The following is a 26,649-nucleotide window of genomic DNA, read 5'->3' on the forward strand; positions in this document are numbered from 1 at the left end:
TGTCCCTCATCCACCCAGCGTGGCCAAAGGAAGTTCCTTATCTGTCCTGACATGTCCCTCCTTCATTATCAGGGCACAAACAGCAACCAAGAGGCTGCAAAATAGATGGTTCTGGAGACAGCAAGTCCTCTGAGTCTCACGGGAAAGGTCCTCTGACAACAGCCCCGACAAACAGTAATGTCATCTGTCACCTTCCTGTCACCCACAGTGTCCCATCCCGCTCTCCACCTTTGCACCTCCTAGAGCCACCACCCCCCAACCAAGGTGGTCAGACACACGGAGGAGCCAGTGGTGGGACCAGAGAGAGACCCAGACACTGCCCGTGGCTCAGCCCCCTGACAGCTGCAGCCCCGTCTCCCCCTGCCTGGCGGAGCTCAGCCGCTGGAGCAAGAGGGGAAAACCGCTTATAAGGACACACCCAGGAGAAACCCTCCAGGGAAGTTCCGGGCCTCCGTCCTGAGTGCCCCTGGGGCCACGGGTGGCAGCAGAGGACCAAGGCACGTGGAGTCCCAGGAGGATAACAGCCAAAAAGACTTATACCCGAAACAACTAGGGGACAATGACAAAGCAAGCTCAAAGTAAAAACCTCATAGACCAGCTATGTGGGGACAGAAGGCTCTGAAGGATGCTGTGACTTTGCTGGGGGGGGGGGGCATCAGGCAGTGGGTTCCTCCGTGGGGGAGGGGTCAGCCAAAGACCAGACAAAGGGTGACCAGACCTGGCCAGCCAGGGCCACAAAAGGGAGGGTCTTGGGTGCCCCTCGGAGTCACTGGGGAGGTCCTGGTGGGAAAGGAGGACTGTCTCCTGAGGTCCCCTTGCTCCATCCCCCTCTGTCTCCTGCTCAGAAGCAAATGTGACTTCCTGCCCCAACCATCAGAGGATGCTGCTGACCCCACCCCCAAGACCTCGTCTCCTGGGGGCAGTGGCTCTGACCATGGCGCTGACCCCCCCAGGAGGAGGCGGAGGGGAGACACCCATGCAGGCTCTTGCTGCTGTACAACGATGTCCTGACACTGAGCCCCTCGGTGGACACAGGAGTGCTTCACTCATCGTCCTTGCAATGGCCTCCCGGGGCTGCAGGACAGGCCAGAGGAGGCCTCAGGGCTGAAGGGACATCGCAGGCTGCAGGGTCTCCGGGTAGAGGGAGAGCTGGTCCCCCAGCTCCCCAGGGCAGGACTGGGCTAGCGTGACCCAGGTCCCGGGCCATCAGTGCCCACCACCGCCCCCTCGAGGTTCTCAGGGCAGCAGCCCAGCGGTGAAGGGAGGGACCCATCGCAGCAGGTGCCTTCGTGCCAGTCCAGAGCCGGCAGACAGCGGCCCATGTGACAAGCCGTGGGTGCCGTGGGGCATCCCCCAGACGTGCAAGGAGGGCTCAGACAGAGCCACACGCACCCCAGTGCACCCCAGCTGCCCTCCAAGCCTCCGGAGACGGCTCCTCGGGCCCCTGAGTGGAGGCTCCCAGAGGCAGGGGCATGCTGAGTCTGGGCGTCTGGCCGGCCAGCCGGTCACCGGCTCTCCAAGGTGACAGACCTCACTGTCCGAGCGCCTCAGTCAGGCAGGACCTGTGAGCTAATTCTCCTTTAATGGGCAGCTGGTGTCACTGAATAAATAATGGAGGGATGTGCGCGTGAGGAGCATGGTCTGGAATAGGTAACAGAAGGTGAGAGGAGGCCGGGAGAAGGTGAGAGCAAGGAGACAGGAGCGAAACTTGAACAGCGGGGGGAGTGGAGAGAGGCAGCGGAAGGGAAGTGGCCCCGGAGGCAGAGGAGGCAGAAGGTGCCGAGCGATGAACAGAGGTCTGTGAGGTGAGGACACCAGGGGTTCAAGAAGCGACCCCAAAGAACAAATGGCTTTGCTCAGAAACAGCCACAAGAGCATCATCCAGGGTCCCCAGGTGAAACCACGGCCCCTCCAGCCTGCCTGGGGGCCACGGCGCAGCCCCAACACCAGCTGGGCAGAGAGTCAGTCAGTGGACGACAGGTGAGGAGAGCTGGGGTTCCGCCACTCCCATCCTGGCTGAAATCCAGGGCCGTGAAAAGGAAGGAAATCCTGACACCAAACCTTCAGGACATTACACTAAGTGAAATAAGCCAGTCACGAAAAGACAAATACTGGATGATTCCACTTATACGAGGTCCCTAGAATTGTGGGGTCCCTAGAGACAGAAGGGTGGGCGCCAGGGGCTGGGGAGGGGAATGGGAGTTAGTGTTTAATGGGGACAGAGTCTCAGTTTTGCAAAATGAAAAGAGTTTTGAAGACTGGACGTACAACAATGCGAATGTAAATTTTACGTTATATGTATTTTGCTATAAGTAAAAATTAAAAAATAAAAAGATGCTGGAATCCTGGGATCTTTCAGAGATGGCAAGAATGTTAGCGGTGATTCAGCACCAGGTTTAGGGACTTCTGGATTCTGTCTTGGAGGTAGAGAGACAATACTCTAAAACATGGGAAACCCCAGGTAGGCCACAGCTCTGTGTCGGGGGCTAGCAGACAAGGATAAGAGAGATGGGGTCCCTGACTCTGGCAGAGGGCAGATCCACAAACTGAAGGCCCAGTAACAAAACCTCTATCCCCCCTCATTTTAAAAATAATTCAAAGTCTCCCTTCCACTGTATGGATACACCGCACTTTGTTATCCGTCCATCCGTCGATGGACACTTGAGTTGCTTCCACCTTTGGGCCACTGTGAATAACGCTGCTATGCACATGCGTACACGTGTATCTCTTTGAGACCTTGCTTTCAAGTCCTTGGGGTGCACCCCCAGAAGTGGGGATTGCTGGATCATATGAGAATTCTATTCCAATTTTTTGAGGAACCTCCATACTGTTTTCCAGAGCAGCCAAACCATTTTCCATTCCCACCAGCAGTGCACAAGGGTTCCAACTTCACATCCTCGCCAGCGCCCGCTGTCTCCTGTTTTCCAATGCAGCATCCTGACGGGTGTGCGGTGCCACAGCTCCTTCCGCGGAAGTCGGCACAGAGAAACGGGGATGAAACTGTGTCTGCAGAGGCTTCCCGGGGCAGGGAGACTGCTCTGTGTGACACTGGAATGGTGGACACGTCAGAAATGTGTCCAGACCCACAGAACGTACAACTCCGAGAGTGAACCTAACGTAAACTGTGGACTCTGCGTGACACGATGTGTCGGTGTAGTTTCATCGATTGTAACAAACGACCCCTCTGGCGGAGGATGTTGACAGTCGGGGAGGCTGTGCAGGTGTGGGGCAGGGGGCACACGGGAAATATGCGTGCCTTCTCCGCAATTTTGCCATGAACCCAAAACTGCTCTAAAAAGTAAAGTCTTTTTTTTTAATGTGCCCTCCATGAGTCAGGCAGACTGAGGAGGAGAGGAAAGCAAGAATGGGGCAGAGAAGGTCGTGTTCCTCAACCTCACGATCCAAGGGCCTGGCTCTACAGGTGATTTACCTACAGGCATAGACAAGCACCACATGTCTGGGGGCACTTAGCCAAATCCTGGGGGTGGGCCCCCAAAAGCCGATGTCCACATCCTGGTTCCCAGAACCTGTGAATGTGACCTTAATTGGAAAAAAGGTCTTTGCGGATGTAATTAAGGATCTCAGACAAAATCATCCCAGAGTATCTGGGTGGGCCCTAAATCCAATGACGAGTTCTTATAAGAGACCGAAGAGGAGAGACACAGAGAGAAGAGGAGAGGCCACGTGACCACAGAGCAGAGACTGGAGGGCTGGGCCACAAGCCCCAGGATGCCTGGAGCCCCAGGCGCGCACCCCACAGAGGCCAGATTCCTGGAGGAAGGGCCAGGCTCTGAGAGGGCCGACTCCCTCCGCTGGCCCAGGACCTGTCCCCATCAGCTTGCTGTCACCAAAGCCATTATCACAGTTAGGAGCCGGCCCTGGGCTCTTCTGGGGCAGAGGGGGCAACCAACGAGTCAGCCCTGGTCCCTCATTCAGGGAGCCAAGCTGCCTCCCCTCTTTCTCCCCTCCCTCATTCATTCATTCACTCACTCATTCATTTCTCTCTCCATAAACATGTCTGCTGCCTCCCACGAATCTAGATATGGATACAGTATAGAGTGTCCTTCAGGGGCCCACAGCCTGGCGCGGGGGCAGCAGACCCACAACTTACAATCAAAGAGACAGTGACAAGCAGTTCAGCAGGAGAATCACAGGCGGGACCCTCAGAGGTTCCCGCTCCGCCTGGGGCGATGGGGAAAGCTCCCCAGCTCGGGGCCTAGGGGCCGGCCCTTAACAGAGAGGCGGCCTTCCTAGAGGGCAGAGAAGGTTTATGAAGGAGACAGTGGCTCTGAGGAAGGACAGAGACACAGGGGCACCAGGTGACAATGACGCTGGGGGATCCGCGGGGCCAGGCGCACAGGTTCTGGAAGCCTTGCCCTGTTTTATCCTCCAAATGATGGAAGCAGGAGATGGATGGGGGCAGGCTCACTTTTACGAAACTGTGGTGGAAACTGAAATATTTTTCTAGAAAGATCCAGAAGGTCTGATGCTGGCAAATTTAGAGGCTGCATCACTGGGGGGGCTGCAATGCTGCAGCAGGTGGGCCTCCTCCTGCCCCTTCTCTCTCTCTCTCTCCCCTCTACCAGTTCCGGCTCCATCTTCCCCTTGCGCCCTGACAGTCAAGCCCGCTGAGCCCAGGACACAGGCTTCGGTCTCTACAGGCATGTCAACTGCAGGGCCGCCCCCACCGTAGCACAGACCTGCTCTTCAAAACCAACCACCATCCAGAGTCCACTCACCAGCCCTCCTACCCACTCCCATTCCAGAGTCAGAAAGAAGGTGGCCCCCAGCTCCCGGCAGCCCCCCACACACATGGAGGCCCTGCTCCCTGCACCCCAGGAGGGAGGCCCGAGGCGAGGGGAGAGGCTGAGGGAGGCGAGCGCCCTGTGTCCCAGGAGAGTACCACTAACCCACAGCACATAATCCTGTTAAAATATTAATCCTCATTTAGCCGGGAGGCGAGGTGGCCACTGAGATAAAGCCCCTGAGAAGTAACAAAAGGCACAGTGATTGATAAAGTGGATCTCGTGCTAATAAAACCCTGCTGTCACGAAGGGCGGGTCAGGCCCCAGTAATCGGGAACAGCCATCAGCAGGCAGGTCCCAGCCTCAGCGGGCAGGCGTGACCGCCCCCCAGGGCACTGAAGGGTGCTCGTGGTGGAGTCTGCTAATCTCTCCAGGAGAGGGAGGAGGAGCTAAGAGAAGGAGCTTCCTCCAGCACCGCTGCACCTCAGTGGCCCTTGGGGAAGGAATCGCCATCCTTAGGCCATTGTCTCCCTCCTAGGGAACACCGCCATGGTCCCAAAGATTGTGGCCCTCCTGGCAGCAAATTCAGTGAGCCAAGGCCTGTCTGCATGTGGCCCCTGGTGGCCTCCCACTGCTCCCCAGACACTTGTCCTAGGCTGGACAGCTGAGGCCCCCAGGAACATGAGGATGAAGCACCCCTTCCAAGCCAGGGATTCATGTGGGCCTCCTCCCAAGATGGCAGACACAACAAGAGCCGGCACCCTGGACTCTGACTGTTTTGGGAGGGGTCGTCCGTCATGTCCCCAAGTAAAACTGCTCTTTGTTCAGTTCCCTCCTGACGGCGACTTTCTGCTCCAGCTAAGGGCATAACCAGGCTGCCCTTCATTTCAGCATCCCCAAAAGCAGAGTGCGCTGGCAACACCCCTTCCCCCTGAAGGGCACAGACTGGCCGTTGGGAGAGACCCATCTAGACACAACTTTGCCCATCACTACGGGAGGGTGGACTCCTGACCTCCGTGACCCCTCCAATAGAGGGGCCGGCCCATGGCTGGAGGGCCCCCACCCCCATGCCCACTTGCCTCCCCAGGGCCTTTGGGGCTCCCCGGCAGGTGGCACCAGCCCACGGCTGCACTGGGGCCAGAGAGGGAGAGAGGGACTCCCGCTGTTAAGACATCACTCCAACTGCCGCCTAGAGATGAAGGAGAAGCAAGGAGATGGGTCAGGAGGCCACTGCACTGGTCCAGACCCAGCGAATTTCACCCACGTATTCTTCCATTCACCATTCGAGACTCACTTATTAAATGCCTACTGTGTGCCGGGCACTGTGCCAGGAGATGCGGATAAAGTGTCGCTCAGATTCTAGTATGGGAGACACAGAAACAAGCGCAATGTGATTCATTCACGCCAGGTGATGAAGGAGAAACAGGTGGCACTGGCCCGTGAGGCTGACCTTACGGGGGACAATGCCGCCAGCAGAGACCGGGCACAGAGCTGGGCAGGCCGGTTCCTCCCATGAGCCCCAGGCATGGCCAGCGGCACAGGGTGATTTCCACCCGTCCACCTGTCAAAGCCACCCCATCCCCAGGCCAAGGAGGCCTCTGAGTCAGGTCCTGCAGGACGCCAAAGACCCTCTGAGCAAGAAAAGCAGCCAGTAAACAACCGCACGCTTCCCTGTACATCCTCTAGGAGCGGCCCACCGTGGGTGTGGGTTTGCCCACAAACGCTGCGCCCGGAGGAGCACGGCAGCCCTGTCTCTAATCTGAGCATCCCCCTGGCTCAGCTGGGGACCCCTGGGCTTCGAGAAGAGCTGGGATGACAAGTTTAAAAATGTTTTTCCAATACCCCCTTAGCAAGGGGCACACCGAGCACCCGGCTCTTGGTCTCTAATATCACCCCCCCATGAAAGCAGCCATGGCTTCCTGAGAAACGCCTGATTCCAGGACTGGCGTAGGCAACACCTGGGGCGAGCCCACAGCATCCCATAGCGCCGGAAAGCTGGGAAACGAGACGATGGGGAGGTCAAAGGGACACCACGGCCAACTGAAAGAGGTCCCAGTGGCCAAGGCCGGCACAATTTGAGGAACAAAATAAATGAAGTAGCGTTGGGTTGTGATGCAAAGTGTAAAAATAAATACCCATGAGTCCATAGTGATGTGAATTATTGCACAAATTAATAAACAGGAAGAAGAGACAAATCTCCTGCATAAGATTCCAGATAATCTGTGTGGCTCCTCCCAAGGAAGTGGCACACGACCCCCGCTCCTTAAGTGCGGACAGCACACGGTGACCTTCCCTCCAAAGGGGGAGTGTGGAAAAGGAGAGTGGGAGAGTCTCCTGCCGGAGGAGACAGCTGGCAGACACTGTCTGGGCGGGTGACCAAGGTCAACATCGGCAGTGATAAGCATGTTGACAGCATGTACCCTTGATATGACGTCATGAGAAGGGCACTCAATCTCTGTGCTCTTCCTCCCAAAAACCCATAACCCTAGTCTAGTCAAGAGAAAAACATCAGATAAACCCCAATTGAGGGACATTCCTCAAAATGCTGGCCAAGCGCTCCTCAAAATGGTCAGTCATCAAAAGCAAGGGAAGTCCAAGAAACTGTCACATCCAAGAGGGACGTCAGGAGATGTGATGACTCCATAGAATGTGGGATCCCGGAACAGAGAAAGGACACCGGGCAAGCACTCAGGAAGACTGAATCAAATATGGACATGAGTAATAATGACTTAGCAGTCTTGGCTCATTGACTGTGCAGACACGCCCGGTAGTGGAAGACGTCAATAACGGGGAAACTGGGCGTGGGAGATATGCGAACGCTCCACCATCTTTGCAATTTTTCTGTAATCCTAAATTGTTGTAAAATAAAAAGTTGATTCAAAAAAATGTTTTGTCTAACCAGACAGTAAGATAGATATTTGCATAAAATTTCCCTCTAAATTTATTCATCCAACAAATACGCGTTGAGCGCCAACTCTGGGCTGGCGATGTGCCAGGCTCTGAGGACACAGCCATGCAACCTGCGGCAGCCCTGCCTTCAGGAAGCCTCCAGTCTATCGTGCACCTGAAGAACGACCAGCACACAAGAGAGTGGAGAAAGTCACGAATGACAAATATAAATGATAAAAGTCTATGAAAAAATATATTCCCAAAGTATATATTCAAAAGTACATACACTGCGAAATACATAAAGAACTGATAAAGCCGGAAGATTCGACGACCATTCTGACCACTTGATCAGTGTTCAGGGACGATGGACAGTCTGCATGTGGGAAGAGGAGATGAGAAACTGTGACGTGGAGCCTCTCCCAGCCTCTCGGGCTTGATACCTTAAGACATCGCTACACACCTATTACATCACCCAAAAGAAATTAAAAAATAAAACCCAGTGAAGATAGTCAGAGAGAAGTGATAGCAGGTCAACTCACGGTGGGCGGTACCAGCACGTAACAGCTTCAGCCACTCCTGACAGCAGCCTGACTGTAAGAACCAGGCAGCCTTTCTATCCCTTAACCAGTAACCCCTCTCTACTGTAGCCCAAGGCAATAATGTGAGTGTAATGAAAAGAAAAAAGTCAGGGATACCAAGATATTCACAGCTGCACTCGTTTTTAAAGAAAAAGTCAACAGCCCCCAAACCCAACAACTGGGGTATCCTACACGCCTGGTAAAGCAATGACATCTACAAGTGGTTCAAAGTTGGGGTTCTGGAGCCTGGGTTCAAGTCTCAGCTCCCCCACTCACTGAGTGAACTTAAACCTCTGCCTCAGTTTCCCCACACGAAAATTGAGGATATTACTAACTCCTACCTTCAAGAACGACCTCAAAGCTTGAACGAGATCGTGGATAAAGCCCAGTGCCTGGTCTAGGGAAATGCGCTGTTGCTGTCAGCTACAGGCAACTCTCACACACTCTTCTCGTTGAAGCACCCTAGGGGACCAGGGAAGAAGATGGAAACGATGAGGGGTGAGCTAAGCAGCTCCCTGCGAGAAAATGTGAGGCACAGAGCCCAAAAAAGGGGGGAGGGGTTACCCCAAGCCTGGCTGAGATGTCCTGAGAAGGACTTGCCATCTCCAGGCCAGACCCAGGCAGGCGGGAGAGGGGGAGCTGGACCCGGCATTTCCACACCCCCGACGGGGCCAGCAGGAGAAAACGCAGAGGGAGAACACAATCAGCGACTCCTCCCTCACCGGAACCCTCACCCACCCGCCAGCAAGACCAGTCCCGGCCCCAAGCACACCCCGGGTCTGTGCCCCCTGCCCCGCCTGGGCCGCGCCCCTGGACGACTGCGTGCCCCGCGCCTGTTCCCACCTCCCCTCCTGCCCACGCGGCAGCCGGCACATCCTGTCACCCCCAGCTTAACCCAGCAGTGCCTCCCAGGGCCGTTACTCTATTATCGCCTTAGATTACGTCCCGCTGAGAGTGACCGAAAATCCAAATAGCGCAAACAGAAGCAAGGCAGTGCGCCTAATTCTCCCCGCAAGGACACAGTGGGGGTTGAGCCGTCCGGGCCGCTCTCGGGGCCCAGGCTCCTTCCGCCCACACCCGCCCTCCGATGGGGAGAGCCCCGAGCTTGAGGCATCAAGGGGAGGAAGACAAAAAAGAAGACGGCAGAGCTGGCCGTGGGAAGAGGCTGGGGCTGTCACATGAAGTTTTCCTTTCGTCCCATTGGCCAGTACATAGTCACATGGTCAAACCTCGCTGCAGGGAATGCTGGGAAATGTAGTCTTCATTCTTGGCGGCCATTTTGTTTTGGGAACGGGTTTTAGGCGACAACTAGCTTAAAATCCGGACTCGTCCGTGGCCGCCTAGTAGCCTCGATGTCGAGCACGCCCCCTGCACCCCACTGCCCTCGGGACCCCGGCACTTCCTCACTGTCCTCCTGTCTGAACCCAGCCTAGGTGTCCTGTGATGCCAGACCCTCGCGGTCCCGCCCCAACACTAGTGTGAATGCTGACCGCTCTTCTCCCAAGTCACCTGCGCTTGTCCCCGTGGCATGCGCCACAATCGGTGCCCGCTCACACTCAGGAATGTGGCTCACTCGCCGCAGCTCCGAGGGAAGGCGCCGCGCCGCTGGTCTCCTTGCACCCCAGCTCCGCCCGAAGCCGCACGTGCAGGCCCGGCACGTGGCTGCTTGTAGGAATCCACGGCTCTCGGACTTCAGCTGCAGGAGAATCACGAAGGACGGTAGCCGTGCGTGGATGCCTCCCCAGGGTGCGTTCCAGTGGGTTGGGGGGTGGGGGGGGGGGGCCAGAATCTGCACCCTAATTCCCCGGGTCACAGACACACTGGGATGCCATGCGAGCGCGCCGCGAATGAAGGGTGAGAGTATCTGCAGCCACAGCCGCGCAGATGCCACAAGCAGGAGCACCGAAGACAAGTTGGTAGCTGAAAACTTAAATCGGGACACACCACCTACCTGACACCTCCAACCGGGGTGCCCCAAGTGGAATGCTTGATTTCCCTGCTCCCGGGCCACATCCCCTCTGACCTCCAGTGGTGCGGGACACCGTCACCCACAGCTGCACAGGCCAGAAACCCTGCAGCAAGTCCTTTCAGCAAAACCTCCAAACTCGCTCTATATCTATCACCCCCACACCCATCCATCCTAGTTGGAGCCAACACCATCTCCTGCCAGATACAAGCTGTCACATCCCTGCGGAGCATCCAACACCCATTCCTTCCTCAATAACCGTCCTCAGCCTGCAAATGGAGTGGCGATTTTTGAAGCTCGATCAGTGGATGGCATTCCCTTGGGTCAAACCCTCCCACGGCTCCCCCTGCACAGGGTAGGAATGCCAGATTCCACCCCATAGCCCCCCAGGCCCCACACCAGGCCCACGCCCCTGGCTCTCCACCCCCAGGGTCACTCCCTGGACGTCACCCTCTCAGGAGGCCCTCATTGCCCCCACCCTGAGCCAGGCTCCATCTCGGCTCCCTGCTTCATTTCTTCCTGGCAACTCTCATTACTCTACTGTCTTACTTGCTTATTCATTTTATTTTCTGTATCCTCGACCAGAGTGGAGGAACCCAGGAACACTGTCATCTCTTCACTCCACTGCTGTGTCCAGAACCTAGAATGGTGCCTGGCACACAGAACACACTTCACAGGTACCGAGAGAGACAGGGCCAGAGAGAGAGAGACAGGGCTAGAGAGAGAGAGAGACAGGGCTGGAGAGAGAGAGACAGGGCTGGAGAGAGAGAGAGAGAGACAGGGCTGGAGAGAGAGAGAGAGAGACAGGGCTGGAGAGAGAGAGAGAGAAACAGGGCTGGAGAGAAAGAGGGCTGGAGAGAGAGAGAGACAGGGCTGGAGAGAGAGAGAGACATTGCTAGAGAGAGAGAGACAGGGCCAGAGAGAGAGACAGGGCTAGAGAGAGAGAGAGCTGGCGAGAGAGAGAGAGAGACAGGGCTAGAGAGAGAGAGAGAGGGCTGGAGAGAGGCAGACAGGGCTGGAAAGAGAAAGAGATGGACACACTGAGCTCAGGGATCCGTCCCCCACCCTCCCCCACTCTGTGAACATGAGGTAACAAGGGAGCACCTCTCTGACCGCCCCAGGGACCAAGTCCATCGGACGGGCCGCCCACACTTGTCCTCTCTGAGGTCCTGGGGCCTGAGAATGAGGGCAGGGCGGCACTCCCCTGGCCAGCAGGGTGGTGCTTTGCCTGCCCCGGCCCAGGGCCCCTTAACACAGGCGAGGAGGGAAGGAGGTGCTGGCCGAGGCCGGGGCTCCCTGTGGACAAGGCCAGCCTTGGGCTGAGCTGCTGGCCCTCAGCTCCCATACGCTGGGAAGCCCACCCCACAGCCCTGAGACCCATGTACCCCTGAGGCCTCCCTGAATTATGGGTGGAGGGGACCCACCCGGGTGCTCTGGGGATCAGAGTGAGCAGGGCTCAGGGACCCAGAGTTGCTACGAGAGTGGGGGTGAGGGGCACAGGCTGTCCTGATGGAGCGGGCCCCCCCGAGCCTCTCTGAGTGCTCTGGGACTGGTCCCCATCCTCCCCTAGGAGGACACACGTGCACGGGGGGAGGCACATTCAGCCCAGAGGGCTCCGGTGGCAATGAAGGTGGACACTGCGTGAGAGCTGGGCCCAGGGTGGTGTGGACACAGGCCACCAGGGCCTCTTTCTGAGACACGGGTGTGTGCACAGTCTCGTTTTCAAAGATGCAAGGGATAAGATCGGCCCGGTGACCCTGGGACTTTGTTCTGCTCGTCGACAGGAGCCAGCAGGGCACTTGTCTGTCTGGAGAAGCCATCATGAGACGCTCAGCCATCCTCCTCATCGTGGCTCTCGCCACCCTCCTGGCTCCGGGGGCTGGGGCACCCGTGCATGGGCAGGGCCCCCGGAACAGGCTACTCCTCGTGTCCTTTGACGGCTTCCGCTGGGACTATGACCAGGACGTGCACACCCCCAACCTGGACGCCATGGCGAGACATGGGGTGAAAGCTCGCTACATGACCCCAGCCTTCGTCACCCTGACCAGCCCCTGCCACTTCACCCTGGTCACTGGTGAGTGTCGGCCTCTGGGAAGGAGGGGCGGGGTGGTGCCCGGGGCGGGGGGGTTGAGAAACCAGGGAAACCAAGAGAAGGAACCTCAGTGCATGCACAGAGCCCTGTCCCATGGGGCTCCGATGGGGACAAAGGTGAGACAAAGTGGGGACACTCTTACTGGGGAGATGTGGTTCAGCCAAGGGGATCATGAGCAATGCTCACCATTGGTGGCACCTGATAGAAGGCAAATAAAAACGCCCAGTGGTCTCATTTTAAATGGTGACCACAACCAGGGCAGCAACCCAGGAGGGCTTCTGGAGGAGGTGAGTGTAGCCGGGCTTCGGAAAGGCAGGAGAGATGAGCCTGAGGCCCCTGGTCTGTCCTCTGCCTGCCCCCCAGCCACCCCTGAAACCACCGTCGCTCTGTTTAGGCTGGAAGTCCAAAATCCAGTGTCAGAAAAACCAAGCTCTCTCTAGAGGTGCCAAGGGACCCTTTCTGCCTCTGCCAGCTTCTGGGGGCCCCAGGCGTTCCTTGCTTGTGGCCGCATCCCTCCAATGTCTGCCTCCCTCGTCGTGCGGCTGTCTCCCCGACGTGCGTCTCTCCTTTTCTTGTAAGGACACTTGTCAGTAGATTTGGGGCCCACCCTAGTCCAGAATGCCCTCATCTTCACCTAACTAGCTACATCTGCAAAGAGCCTATTTCCAAACAAAGTCACATTCTGAGGCTCCAGGTGGACACGACTTTGGGGGGACGCTATTCGGTACAGACAGCTCAGACTTACACCAGCATTTCTGTGACCACGCCCCCGCCACACACGTCCAGGTCTGCCTTCTGCCCCACCTGTTTCCTTAACATATCACAGATGCGGAGGCAGAGGGAAGGGACGCACTCTTCAACGTCCCTCCTCTGGTGCCTTCTGAGCTCATATCCATCTGTTTCTCATGGAAAAAATAAGTTTTAAAAAATATCTCCTGGATGGAGCACCACTTGGTTCATTTAAATTCCTTCCTAAGATTCTATTTTATGGCTGCACCATAATTTGTTTAATTAGTTTCCTCCTGATAGCCATCTAGGGCGCTCCCAACCTTTTGCTAAAACCAATGAGGCTGCAATGTCCTCCCATGTGCGTTTTCGCGCCTGCGCGCACGGTCAGCAGCAGGATAAACTGCTGAGAGGGGGAGTGGGCTCGCTGGCTCGGAGAACGTGTGCCTGTGACCCTGAACCTGGGCTCCCACCGGCAGCGTGTGAGGGAGCCCCAGTTTCCTGCCCTCCCACCTCCCTCTGCTGCCGCCTCCCCTGCAGGCAAATACATCGAGAACCACGGAGTGGTCCACAACATGTACTACAACACCAGCAGCAAAGTGAAGCTGCCCTACCACACCACGCTGGGCATCCAGAGGTGGTGGGACAACGGCAGCGTGCCCATCTGGATCACGGCCCAGAGGCAGGTAAAGCTGCCGCCACAGGCACACGATGATGGTCGGGGGGGGGGGGGGGGGCCACGTGACACCCATGGCAGGCCCATTCCCTGCTCTGGGAGCCCCAGCGCTCCCAGCATAGATAGGGTGTTAAGTGGAGTCCGTGGGAGGTGGGTGCTGGGTGCTGATAAGGGTCCACCAGCGGGCTACACAGCCCTCCGGGGCCTCCCTGGACCCCTGGGAACAGGAGGCCCCTCTCCATTCCTCCCAATCGGAGGGAAACTGCACCCTTGGACCCTTTGGCACTAGGGGATGGGGGGAGGTGGCATCGCACAGAGAAAATAACATGACTCAACAAAAAGTCATGTCCCAATCACACGGCTTTATCCTTCCCTCCTCCTGCATGCCTCTCGGGAGCTGGGCGGCTACATTTAAAGGGACAAAGATGCAGTAAGAGGGGGGTGGAGCCCAGGAACCCCACCCTTGTGCAGTGCTCTGGGGGCTTCCCTGGGGGTGTGCAAATGTTGACCAGAAAGTGGACAGAGTCAAATGGAGGTTTTCGAGGTGAGCCCGGATGCACTTGGGGGCCCACACCCACCTTACGGGCAGGGGGTGCACTCAAGTCTGAGACCCCCCTCTCCCGGGAAGGAGCCCCCCCCGGATGCCAGCCCACGTGCAGAAGGCCAAGCTGAGAACTTGGCATCTGACAGTGCTCATTCTAAACGGAAGAATGGCCTGAGGGAATGGACAGGCAGACGGGTGCGGCGTGCACGGACAGAGAGTTGGAAGGACAGATGGATCTGTAAATAAAGCAGCAGTCCATTTACGGGAAGACAGACAGATGGCCAGGTGGAAGGCTGGACGGGCAGGACGTGGGTGGAGGAGCTGAGGGACACTGGTCTGGACGGAATACAGCGGGGAGAGGCGGCTGCAGGCCGGGGGTGGGGCTGGGGGTGGCTAGGGGGAAGGCTCTTGGGGCAGCTCCGCCTGGGGGCAGGGATCTCGGGCCACAGTGACAATGCTGGCACTACACATCTGGAGACACTTTCCTATCCATTATCTCATTAGTGCTGAGTCCACAGGGCACCTGCTCCCATCTATAAAATCCGTATCAGCCCCAGCGACATAAAGTAAGAGCTGTGAAAGGCCTTTCAGAAAATACAAAGGCTCGTGGCCACAGTCAGGAGTGGGGGTGAGCGAGTAGGCCGACGGAGGAGCCGGCAGGCCGTGGGGCAAATGTGTCAGCAGGCAGGGGACAAGCAGGGGCAGTCGGAGGGGTCCCGCGGCTTTAATGCCACCTCCTCTGGCAGGGCTTAAAGACCGGCTCCTTCTTCTACCCCGGCGGGAACGTCACCTACCAAGGCATGGCCGTGACGCTGAGCCGCAAGGAAGGCGTTCTGCACAACTACAAAGACGAGGAGGAGTGGAGGGCCAACATTGACACGGTGATGACGTGGTTCACAGAGGAGGGCCTGCACCTGGTCACACTCTACTTTGGGGAGCCGGACTCCACGGGCCACAAGTACGGCCCCGAGTCCCAGGAGAGGAAGGAGATGGTGATGCAGGTGGACAGGACCGTGGGCTACCTCCGGGACAGCATCAGGGACAGTGGCCTCCAGCACAGCCTCAATCTGATCGTCACGTCCGACCACGGCATGACCGCTGTCCGCAGGGCAGCTGACGACCTGGTGGAGCTCCACAAGTTCCCCAACTTCACCTTCAAGGACGTCGAGTTCGAGCTCCTAGACTACGGACCAAACGGGATGCTGCTCCCCAAGGAAGGCGTGCTGGAGAAGGTGTACGAGGCCCTGAAGGATGCCCACCCCAGACTCCACGTCTACAAGAAGGAGTCCTTCCCCAAGTCTCTCCGCTACGCCAATAACCGCAGGGTCACCCCCCTGCTCATGTACAGTGACCCCGGCTACGTCATCCACGGGGTGAGCTGCCCACAGAACGCACGGCTCAGGGGCAGGCTGCTGGGTCTCTTTCCATTTCTGTAAAAACTACGCCCTATTTCTAGCTAGTCCCCAATTGGAGGGGCGTTGGCCACCGGTGGGGAACACCCATCACTATGCAATAGGAGTGTGTGTGTGAACGTGTGTGTATGAGTGTGCACAACCCTTGTGCTTGTGTGTGCACATGTGTGCATCATGCACGCAGAGGCTTGTGCGTGCATGTGTGTGCTCATGTGTGCACATACATGTGTGTAGAGTGTGGGAAGATCAGGCATAAGAGTGGCGCAGGAGAGGCGAGTGCGAGGAGCCCCATCTCCCGTGGGCCGAGAGCCAAGGGGGTGCTCAAGGGGAAGCAAGGTGCCACACAGGGAGGGGGTCCGGGGGGTGGGAAGCTCTGATGTGCGCAGGCGTCCAGCAGCGGCGGAGAGGCCGAGTGTGGTCTTGGGCTGACAGCTGCGCCCCATTTACTTGGGGTCTCCATTTATGGCACAGGGTCTCTGGGCTCTCTCTTTGGGCCACTGATCTTTCGGGGCTCAGAATTCAGAGAAACTGAGGCTTGAATCCCTCCTGCCCCCACATTGAACTCCGCCCGGGGGTCCTCTGCCAGGGCAGGGGTGCTGCAGGGGGTGCAGGTTGGGGGGTGCTGGGAGTTGCGGCGAGGACTCGGGACCCTCCCTCCCTCCTCGCAGAGAGTGAATGTGCAGTTCAACAACGGGGAGCACGGCTTCGACAACGAGGTCATGGACATGAAGACCATCTTCCGGGCCGTGGGCCCCGACTTCAAGAGCGGCCTGGAGGTGGAGCCCTTCGAGAGCGTCCACGTGTACGAGCTCATGTGCCAGCTGCTGGGCATCGTGCCCGAGGCCAATGACGGGCTCCTCAGCACCCTGCTGCCCACGCTGCGCTCAGGTGGGGCACTGCCCACCGCCTTCCCATCCCGCCGCCAGGCCACTGCCGGTGGCGTGGGGCCTCCTTCCCTCCCCCTATCCCTGGCTTCTGGGAACGTCTTGAGTCCCTGACAATCCCACGACACCTGACACCATCAGTACCCTTTGTGCACCTGGGCAGTGCAGGAGGGAGAGCAGGCGGACATGAGCACCTTGTCTAAGACGGGGGACTAAGTGGGGATCTGCCCGGGGACGGGCCCTCCGGTGAAGTCCACCACGGGGCTCCTGGTCCCACGGAACCCGCTCTCCCACTGGGCCACGTGAGGGCTCCTTCCTGGAGACTTCCTCTGTCGGCCTCCCCCACACACCCGCACCGCCACCCTGACCCCTCTGAGGGCAAAGGTCACCAGGGAGCTGACAAGGTGGTGGACCCCCGTGGGGGCCTGGCTGGAGGTGGGCAGACCCTGCTAGGCAGGGGCTGGCTGGGCCGTGTTGGCCAAGAGCAGGGCGGCCAGTGCAGCCGGGGCAGGTGAATAATGGGGGATGGTGAGAGATGAAGGCGGGGACAGTGGGGGCACCTGGCCCACCGTTGAGGAATTGGGGTGAGTAGACACTCCCATCTCCCTTGCTCACTGGAGCCTCTGACCTTCCTTAGGCTCTGCCTTCCTGCCAAGTAGCCGGCCCCCCTTGGTGATGGGATTGCTGGTGGCCGCGATTCTTCTGGCCAAGGTCGCATAATGCCCCACCACTCAAGGTCAGAGGCCCAGGAGGTGGAGGGGAGGGTGGGACCAGGCTCCTTGCTGCTCCAGCCTGACGCCCCCACTATCGACCTGGGCCCCTGCCCCGCCGCCCAGGGGGCTCGGTCCTGGGGACCCCAAGCAGGCCCCTGCCAGCCTCTCTACTCCAGGCTTGGAGCAGGTCTTTCCCAGCAGGCAGACTGGAACCCCCCGCCAGCCTCCTCCCCTCCTGCCTGCCAGGTCTGTGCTCCACCAGCGACAAGGGAGAACTCGGAAGCTGTCGGGGGTCCGGTTTGAGGCGAGAGCTGCAGGGGTGTGGTTTCTGGAATGCACGGGAGCCAGCTCTGAGGACTCAGGCTGCTGAGTGACAGCCCCCTTGCTCCTGCCCTGTGGTGTCGCAGCCTTCTGGCCAGAGCAGAAGCAAGTCATTCGTTCGTGCATTCTAAAACTACATGGTGGGAGCCCCCCGGTGTCAGGCTCTGGCCTGAGCTCTGGGGACACACAGTGACCCAGACAGCCCAGGCCCTGCAGCCCAGAGGCCAGGGAGGGCAGACAATACGAAGAGAACAGGTCGTTGCCCAGGACAGCTCCGCCGTGGTAATGGCAGAGAGAAGACTGGGCTGCGGAGAGGGGCAGGACTGCCGTTTGGGCCGGCGGGCGGGGAATGGCCTCTCCGAGGAGGCGGATATGGGGTGAGACCTGAATGAGGAGGGCAAGCCAGCTATACCGGGCCCTGGCGGGCAAGAGCCAGGCAGGGAAGAGCAGGTGAGAGGCCCCAGGAAGGACCAGCTTCTCCTATTGCTGGAAGAGAAAGCAGGCCAGTGTGCCTGGAAGCTGGTGTGCACGGATGGGTCCACGAGGAGCTGGCTATGCAGGGATGGGCCTGGTCCGATGTGGGTGATTGAATGAACGGGCCAACCACCAGGCGGGAGCAGAGGAACGGGAGCAGGTACCACCAGTTAGCGGGTCACTTGGGGGGATGGCAGGACATCTCGGTGGCAGAGTGGAGATGGTGCAAAATGGACAGATGCAAGATATCTTTATGGGGCCTGACTTTCAAGATTTGTGGATTGAGGGTGAGTAGGGGGTGAAGAAAATAGAGAAATGAAGGTTGAGTCTGAGGTTCAGAGCCTGAGCTGCCTGGGGAAGGACAGAGCCGCCGGCTGAGATGAGAGGAGGTTGGGGACAGCACAGACGGGGAAGAGACGGGTCACCACATTGCTCACTGAGGAGGAGGGGCCGGTGAGGTGGGAGGGAGGCCAGAAGAGTGGAGGTGCGTGGTGGGGTGGGAGGCACGCACCGCCAAATGGCAGAGCTGGACAGGACCAGGAAGATCCTTTCAGCCAACCCCCCTTACACAGTCGAGGATGCTGGAGCCTGAGAAGTTAGCCGGCTGGTCCTAGGGCTCCAAAAGTGACAGAGCTGTGTCCAACACCAGTTTTTAAATTCCTTGTCCGGGGTACTTTCGACTGCATGGCTAGCTCATGTGCTTGGGGGGATCCAGCCCTTGAAGGGCGTCTTCTGGCAGAAGGCAGGGATGTCCCCCCGAGAGGGACAGCTACAGTGATGTGCTGGCAAAACCACTCTCCAGACAAGAAAAAAAAAAAAAAAACCCCAATGTGTGGCTTTTGCCTACGTCTGTGGCGTAAATGCCCCCCGTGCAGAATCGGCTTTCACACTGGTCCCTGCCGGCCAGCCCCGCGCTGAGCCGTGATGCTCCGCTCCACAGCTGGGTTCTCATCACAGCCTGGAATCCAGTTTGGAACTGGGGCTGCTGTCTTGTGGGCCAGCATCTTCACTCCAAAGGCAGTGCCGGAAGTCCTTGCCTCAAGTCAAAGGGACGTGGCAGCCCTTTGCTGAGACCTCCTTTCCCAGACGGGAGCAGGGAGAGCGTCAGGGGAAACCGAGGCACTCTCAGGCTCTCCTCCCTTCTGGGCCTGCATCGTGCATGGCCAGGCCTCCCAGGAAAGGCATGACCCCTAGCCAGGCCTAGGAAAGCGCCCCCCTCCGCCTCCTCTACCAGCCCCGGGGGCAAGGGTCTAAAGACCCCCAATCTTTCCCCACTCCCATGCCCCCACCTTCAGCCACCCTCTGCCGCCTGGGTCCAGCTGAGGGTCAGGAAATCCCACGGGGGCCCTTCTCAGTCACAGCCTGACACGAGCGTCTGCCCGCTCCCTGCCCAGCCGTTTCCCACCCTCCCCGCTCCGCACACCTCTGCTTCCGCCCCTGCACCAGACCGGCCCTCGCTCTGCCTGTCGCCTCTTCCCAACCCAGTCCATCCTTGTTCTTCCAGGCCCACCTCTTCCAGGAAGCCTCCAGAAGCTGCCCACAAGGCCCTGAAGCCGCCTCTCACTGTGACGGTCTACTGGACGCTGATGGGCCTCCTCTATGGACCATGCGCCGCGTGCCTGCCTCAGCGTCCCACAGCCCCGCCCATGCTTGGTCGTTATGGTGCCGGCAATAGGCCCCTGCCCGGGTTTAGGTCTGCAAAAGCACAGGCCCGTTAAGGGGTCCACCACTCCCAGACCTATCCACCCAGACTCCTTCCATCCCCCACCGCCTCCCTCCCTCTGCAGAGCCCATCCCACTAGCGGCTCTGCCATCTGCAGCCACACCACATAGGGGTGGGGGGTGGGGGGGACACACGCAGGGCAGGCGAGCTCCCAGCCTTGAGTCCAGACTGGGGGGAGTGGCCCCCACAGGGGCTGGCCAGCTCCCACTCCTGGGCCACCGTCACCGGAGGCAGAAAGCATCAATGGGAATAAAGGACAAGCCCGGTGGTTACCGGTCACAATAGCCAACGTGGGTGCGTCCCTTTTTCTCTAAAGCCTGCTGGTTTCTGACAGTCTTATCAGCTGGCCCCGTGTGTAATCAGTTCCTGACACAGGGAACCTATCCACTCTGGTTGGGCGACAGGCCCTGGGAGGCCACCAGGGAGAGCCGGTGAAAAGGGGGGGCTTCACAGTCAAAAGAAAGAGGCGACGAGGAGGCTCTCTGTGAACTGATGGGGATCCAGAGTCACCAAGCCACAGTGTTCAGCAAAAAACGGTGAAAACACTGCAAATGGTAGACCACCCCTGGTGGGGGGAGGGGAGAGAAGAATGCCTGTGTGTGTGTGTGTTTGCATGTGTGTATGTGTGTATATGAGCATAGGTATGTATGTGTGTATATGTACATGTGTGTATGTGTAATGCATGTGTACATGTGCGTGTGTGTGTGTGTATGAAGGGGGGTCTTGTGCATCTGGACCTCAAACCCCTAGGGAACTCTCAAGATCTGGTGAGCACTGACTGGCTCCAGAGCAGGGACTGAGTGGCCCGGCCGGGAGCAGGAGGGACGCTGCCCACCACCCCGTCCCCTGGACACAGTGAATGCTGCTCCACTTCAAGGACTGTGTGTTCAAAACGCCTTTTAAGAGCATGGGCTTTGGAATCAGACTGAGTCCTGCTCCAGTCTGTCCCCATCCACAAGCTGTGGCCTTGGGGGCAATCAACCTCTCCAGCCTCGGTTTCGTCACCTGAAAAGATGGGAGAATAAAGAGATGCCCGTCTTGCTGCGATGACCCCAGGATGATGCCCGAGGCAGGTGCTCCAGAGATGGTAGCCACAGGGATGATGAAAATCCTACTGTGGGAGGGGCTGAACTTTTCAAACTCAGCTCTGGGAAATGAATCCAGCTGCAACACTGCAAGACAGTCTCTGAAGGATGAGTTTGTCAGGATCCGTCCATTCCTCACTTGTGGATCACCCCTTCCCCTCCCCGGGCATCTCCCACCTGCACCTTGAGCTCCCTCTCCAGCTCCCGGATCCATGCCAACCTGCCCTCCCGGAACTGGAGTCCACCAGCCTGAAAGGCCCCGTGGCTCCCTGGCCCCACATCCAACAGTTTTCCCGGAAGGACTGCCCAGCCCCACTGCTTGCAGCCACACCTGGATGCCCGGGCCAGCCTGCGCGCCCACACCAACTTCCGACTCTGGACAGGCCCAAATCTGGGCTTGGTCCTCTGGAGTCTGCCCCAGCTGGCTGGTGGGGACCAGGTGGGGAATCCAAGAGCATCTGAGTCAGAGAAACAGCAAGCGCGCACAGGTGCCGGCCTAACCACCACGACCCCCAGGGCTGCACAGATGCCCGGCCTCTGCTGAGAGCCCCACCCACGGCCGAGTTTGCTCAGCACGGTCTGCTTCCCGGTGGCTGGGTCACGGACTTGCTGAGAATCACTCTTGACTGGCTTTTTCAAACAGAAGAGAGAGAGAGACAAATAGTCTGAGCTGTCCCACACTAAGTATTCTGCTCCCCTAGACGTCTGGCACCACAAGAGCACCCCAAAATCGTCCCAGCGGTTGGCCGGCTCTAAAGGGGCTTCCTATGCTGGGAACACGGGGCTGGGGGCAGCTGCGTGCTGGGGGCTAAGTTTCCGTTTCTGCAGCTGTTGGAGGGGGCCTGTGGTGGGGGGACCACCCTGAGCAGCATCGCCTGCATTCACACCCAGGTCCCGAACTCCAGCGCTCGCTCACTCAACGCTCTGTGGCCTTGGGCAAGTTGCCTCAGTTTCCTGCCTCGTAGGATGGTCCCGGTGATGAAGGGAGCCAATGTTTGCCCGGCCCTCGGAAGCCCAAGTGTAGATGTTAGTAAAGGTCAGCGTGCCACGTGGTGAGAAACTCCCACCTCCCCTCTTCCTGCTACACTGCCCAGCCTTCTGGTTTCTGCAGCGGAAAGTTTCTGATGGGCGATGCTGAGTCTTCAACGCCTCCCTTCTATAGCTGAGAGCGAGGTCCCGGCTCAGAGCTCTGGGGGCGCCCCACTGGGGTGGGGTGCTACCGCACAGTTTTATTTGCATCGTATTTGTTTTCACACTCACCTTCAGTTTTGGGTGAGTGCTACCGATTTTCCATTTACATCTGTTATTTTAAACTTTTTCCTTTTAAAATTAAGTAAAAAAGAATGAGTTGATTTAAAGAAAAACGTTGACTAAATAATAGTGCAGGCAGCTGGTGGACATGACAGAGCGGAGGAAGGCGTCTGGCCAGTGTGAACTGCTGGAGGTGGCCCACACTCCTGCCCGCCTCCTCTCCCTTCCAGCCACGCAGTCACCCCAGGAAGCTTCTGGAAGGCAGCGCTCGGCCTCCCCCTGGCCAGCATCCAAGGATTCCCCCCAGGCCTCTGCATTATACACTCTTTCCCAGGTGCCCTGCACCCTTGCTGGGCACCAATCAGAGGAGTTCAAGACACTGCTGAGAACTGACGTTGCGATTCGTTGTACAAAGTTCATTTCACTGTCAGCCCAACCGAAACCGAGTCTGAGGAAGCCCCAGCGAAACAAAGCCATGCACTGCATTCTAGACCCACATGGGAACAAGAATTCACACTTACACGTCATCCACACACAACTGTCTGTCGGCCCAAAGCCTTCCTTGAATTTGGTTGGTCCAGGTGCTGGCAGTGATGGACGTGACATCCACATACAACTGGGTACTTCATGCATAGCAGGGTCCATGATTGGGACAGTGAAAGCCCCCTTTGTCAGGAGCCCCTGCCTCCTTTAGAGCCAGCCCTGCACGCTATCACCAGGAGGCGGTGCTCTTGGGCTCTGCAACAGCCCTGGACGTCTTTCTCAAGCAGCTTCTGAGATAGAGAGGAGTTAGAACCTGCTGTTCCTCCAGCTCCTCCTTCTCCTCCTCTGAAATAGACGCACTCCCCCCTAGACCAGCCTGGGGGAAGTGGTCCAGGCCTGTTTGCACTTCCTCAGGTTTCAGATGGAGCCCCAAGTGAATACCACTGGGTCAGAGAAGAGAGCTAGAACTTTCCAAACCAGGTGTGTTTTGGGATCCCGTGAGGGGGGATCACGTAGTTCCATGCTTAGCACACAGGCCTCCCAGATGAGTGGTTCTCACATTCGAGTGTGCCTCAGGATCGCTTCAGTAGATCAGATGACACGCAGGCATGGGGGTGTGCAGACACACACATTTCTGAATGTGTAAGTCTGGTGTGGGCCCAAGAATTTGCATTTCTGACTAGTTCCCTGGATTCGGATGCCACTGGCCGTGGCACCACACTGGAGAATCATCGCAGTGGAGAAAAGTTATGAATGAATGAATGAAAGAATGAATGAAAGACAACTGTTCTAGCCCAATCTTCTCATGATCAACAGGATAAGAATGGAGGCAGTGACACGCAGCCAGTCGCTCTGGGCAGAGGCAGGAGGCCAGCACGGGAATCTCCAAGTTGAACCCGGTGGGGCCTGGCCAGCCCTTCCCCTCAGAGGCCCAACTCGCTGATGCAAACACGTCTGTTCTTCCCAGAAGCCGGGGAGCTGCTGGCCCAGATCCTTCCCGCTCCACGCAAGAGGAGCCTGTGTCAAAGACAGGACCCCCCTTTGGCCCATTCTCAGTCTTCTCATTTGTCCTGAGGCCCAACAGGGGCACTTGCTGGTCATACAGCCTGACAACTGTGCCCATGAGGCTGTCCAGGCCGTCTTTCGAGCGGGGCAGGTTCATCACCCAGGAGCCTGCTCCTAAGAGCCCACTGTCTGCAGCACCGGCACACCTGACAGCAGGAAGTGCTTTGTGCATCGACTGGCTGGGAGGTGAGACAGCAGGAATCACCAGGGTCCCCAGCCCCGGGCCTACAGAGAACCCGAGTGAAGTACCCGGGTCGCCCAGGCAAGCAGCAGGGGCGGAGGAGGGCGGCGCGTCCGGACCCCCACCTGGCACCTCATCCGGAGCCTCCTCTCCCCCACGGCCGCGCGGGGCTGCAGGAGCATCTGTTGCCATGGTTACCCGCCGTGTGAGGTTCCCGCGTCGCCGGCTTTGAGCGCCACAGTCCGCGGAGCGGAGACCTGGGGGCGCAGCCGGGACGGGGACACAGAAGCCCACGCTCGCCGGACACGCTGCACACTCATCTCACACGCATGCTTCACACACCACATCCTCCCCACACATTCCAAACACACACAAAATACACGCCACACAGAAGCACGCACATACACGCGCGCACACCACACACGTTGCACACGCCGCATACACCCCACACTATACACATCACTCCACATCCCAGCCACACACACCATAAATACACGTACAACACACACACACTCGGGACCCGGACGCCGGAGGATGCGCGCTTGGAACAGGCCCCCCGCAGCGTCTACACTCGCAGGCACAGGCCGCGGTGGGGGCGCACCCGGGTCCGCGCACGCGCAGCAGGCTGGTGCGCCCCCTCCCCGCTGTGACCAGCGTGGGGCGGGTTCCTTCGCCCTCTCTGCAGCAGACCTTGAGGGGTCACTTCAGGGGCTGGCCGACCTTCCGCGCCGCGCACCCCCGGACGGGACGATCGGCGCAGCGGCCCGGGTCCCCCACCCCGCCCCGCCCGGAAGCGCCCCCGCATCCCCGAGGCCCCTGGCGCCGGCGCCGCCGCAGCAGCGGGCCAGGTGCGAGAACGGCCGGGTAGGGGCTGCCCTGGGCGCGTTCCCGGGGACGGCTTGCGAGGGGCTGAGCCTCGGGACCCCGGGCCTCGGGGACGCCTAATCCGGATCGCGCCTCCCGAAGTGGCCCCCTCCATCCCACGCGGCAGGAGGCGGGGAAGGGTGGGAACTGGGAGCCTCGGGGCTCGGAGGGCCCGGGTCACTCACACACCCAGAGCGCGGAGAAGGCGAGCCGCTAAGGCCCAGAATCCTCTCCTTCCGGAGGAAAACCTGATCCGGTCGATTTTTTTGTTTTGTTTTTGGCGATAAATCACTGTGGCTTCTGGCTTAAATCTGCGAAGAAGTTCAAAAAGTGGAGCGACATCCTCCTAACAGGACTATCCCATTACCATGTACGAATTTATGTAACAAGTTTTCTCATGCCTACACCAATGAAAATGAAAGAGAGGGCTGGAACTGACTGGGAACCGTCTCAAAGAGTGTAATATGCGCCCAAGGAGACAGGAACCGTTAGAAACCGCACAGCCTCAGCCGCCTCACTGAGAAATGCGGTCCAAAAGAATTTCACTTATATATTTATATATCACAAATGTATACCACAGTTTTAACATATTTACGTTGGTTTGAGGAATTGATTAATTGCGTTACTCATTCAATCCAGGGTGATTTTTTTCTTTAAATTCTGAGAGCCTTAGAGTCACAGGAAAGAAAGCATTTTAAATTCAAATGAGGCGCATGTTTTTGTTGCAGATACCTGTGCCTGGTGATAGTGAATTACTTTCAAACATAAAAGTGTTTTCATTAAAATAAAATTCAGTGGCGGACGTGAAACAGGACCCCAAGGTGGAGGAGAAAAGAAGGAAGAAGAATTTGCCCGTGTCTCTGGAATGGTGGGAGGCCGCGTGGCCACATTATTTACATTTCGCTAGGAATACATGAAAGAATTGCCCAAGGAAAACTGAGGCAGGCGCGTTTAGAGTAAGAAAGTTTTCCTGGCAAGAGGGCAGTGGAGGCAGACTTCAGAGGGACGGGCTCACCAAATACAAAAGACCTTCCAGGATTTGCAGGGCAGAAAATCACAAAAGCAGCAAGGTCACCACGTTCGCGTGCTGTCCCAGGTGGGCCAGCAGCCGCTTTGTCAGGTGCTTATGCTGATCCAAAAGGTCAGGACACCTGAGGGAAGAGCAAAGGTCAGGACTGAAATTCTCGTGGTTATCTGATAGGTGGAGGTTCACAGGAAATGGGCTTTTATTATTTGGGGACTCTGTGATTTTGGGTTTTCTCAGGCTTGGTTTGTTTTTGGTGGAGAAATGTGACTTGCACGGTGCTGTTGGAGGCAGGGCAAAATGTCAGGTTTTGCTTCTACCGAGGGGGGAACTGTTTTGTTTTTTAAATACCGAATTTTACAACGCATTGGCTATCGCATCCTCTGCAGCCTTGTAAACTTGACGAAAAGGCAGTAGAGGTCTACCTAAAGAGGTGCCGAAGAGGCGGGATTTTCCTATCCTTCAGAGGCCGTAGGGACAACTCGGCTTGAACCCAGCACGACTGCCTTTGGGATGGACGAGGAAACTGAGGCTTGGAGGAAGAGGCCCTTGTCCACTGTCGCAGGAGGGGCTGGTGACACGTGAGGGAGGCCCTACAAATGACCAACGGGCACATGGAGAGACGCCCAACGTCATTCGTCATCAGGGAAATGCAAATCCAAACCACAGTGAGCTGCCACTTCACCCTGTAGGATGACTACGATAAAAAAAAAAAGGGGGGCCCAGCCAGGGGCATAGTGGTGAAGTGTGCTTGGCTTCGGTGGCTCGGGTTCACAGACTCAGATCCAGGGCAAGGACCTACACCACCAGTCAAGCTAGGCTGTGGTGGCAACCCACATGCAAAATAGAGGAAGACTGGCACAGATGTTAGCTCAGGGCCAATCTTCCTCACAAAAAAAAAAAGAAAGAAAGAAAATAACAGGTGTTGGTGAGGGTGTGGACAAGTTGGAACC

The 26,649-nt window shown here is 57.8% G+C and overlaps 1 protein-coding gene and 1 long non-coding RNA gene across 5 annotated transcripts; one reads left to right on the plus strand and one right to left on the minus strand.

Annotated features, from left to right (window-relative positions):
* Positions 1-3,054: 3,054 nt before the first annotated feature.
* Positions 3,055-9,714, minus strand: LOC124246400 (uncharacterized). Its single transcript, XR_006890491.1, has 4 exons — positions 9,134-9,714; positions 8,554-8,674; positions 7,921-8,007; positions 3,055-7,809 (listed from the first exon to the last, which is right to left on the minus strand). It is a non-coding gene; the product is annotated as an uncharacterized LOC124246400 (long non-coding RNA).
* A 1,504-nt stretch (positions 9,715-11,218) lies between these two features.
* Positions 11,219-20,027, plus strand: ENPP7 (ectonucleotide pyrophosphatase/phosphodiesterase 7). Of its 4 annotated transcripts, XM_046676803.1 has the most exons (8): positions 11,225-11,267; positions 11,963-12,252; positions 12,665-12,844; positions 13,537-13,682; positions 14,963-15,589; positions 16,297-16,516; positions 17,150-17,248; positions 19,525-19,654. In XM_046676803.1, the coding sequence occupies exons 1-7, from the start codon at positions 11,263-11,265 to the stop codon at positions 17,230-17,232; spliced, it is 1,551 nt and encodes a 516-aa protein (XP_046532759.1). In that variant the 5' UTR covers positions 11,225-11,262; the 3' UTR covers positions 17,233-17,248; positions 19,525-19,654. The 4 variants fall into 4 exon arrangements, with proteins under 4 accessions (XP_046532761.1, XP_046532760.1, XP_046532759.1 ...); XM_046676804.1 differs by lacking the exon at positions 17,150-17,248 and having other exon boundaries at positions 11,224-11,267; positions 19,525-20,027; XM_046676807.1 differs by lacking the exon at positions 12,665-12,844 and having other exon boundaries at positions 11,248-11,267.
* Positions 20,028-26,649: the final 6,622 nt, after the last annotated feature.

Source organism: Equus quagga, chromosome 11, assembly GCF_021613505.1.
Source record: "Equus quagga isolate Etosha38 chromosome 11, UCLA_HA_Equagga_1.0, whole genome shotgun sequence".
Classification (NCBI taxonomy): domain Eukaryota; kingdom Metazoa; phylum Chordata; class Mammalia; order Perissodactyla; family Equidae; genus Equus; species Equus quagga.

Bases quoted from the DNA above. Each gene is read 5' to 3' on its own strand.
- ENPP7 (XM_046676803.1), top strand. The intron at 12,253-12,664 runs GTGAGTGTCGGC...CGCTCTGTTTAG, and splicing joins CCACTTCACCCTGGTCACTG to GCTGGAAGTCCAAAATCCAG. The intron at 12,845-13,536 runs GTAAGGACACTT...CCTCCCCTGCAG, and splicing joins CGTGCGTCTCTCCTTTTCTT to GCAAATACATCGAGAACCAC.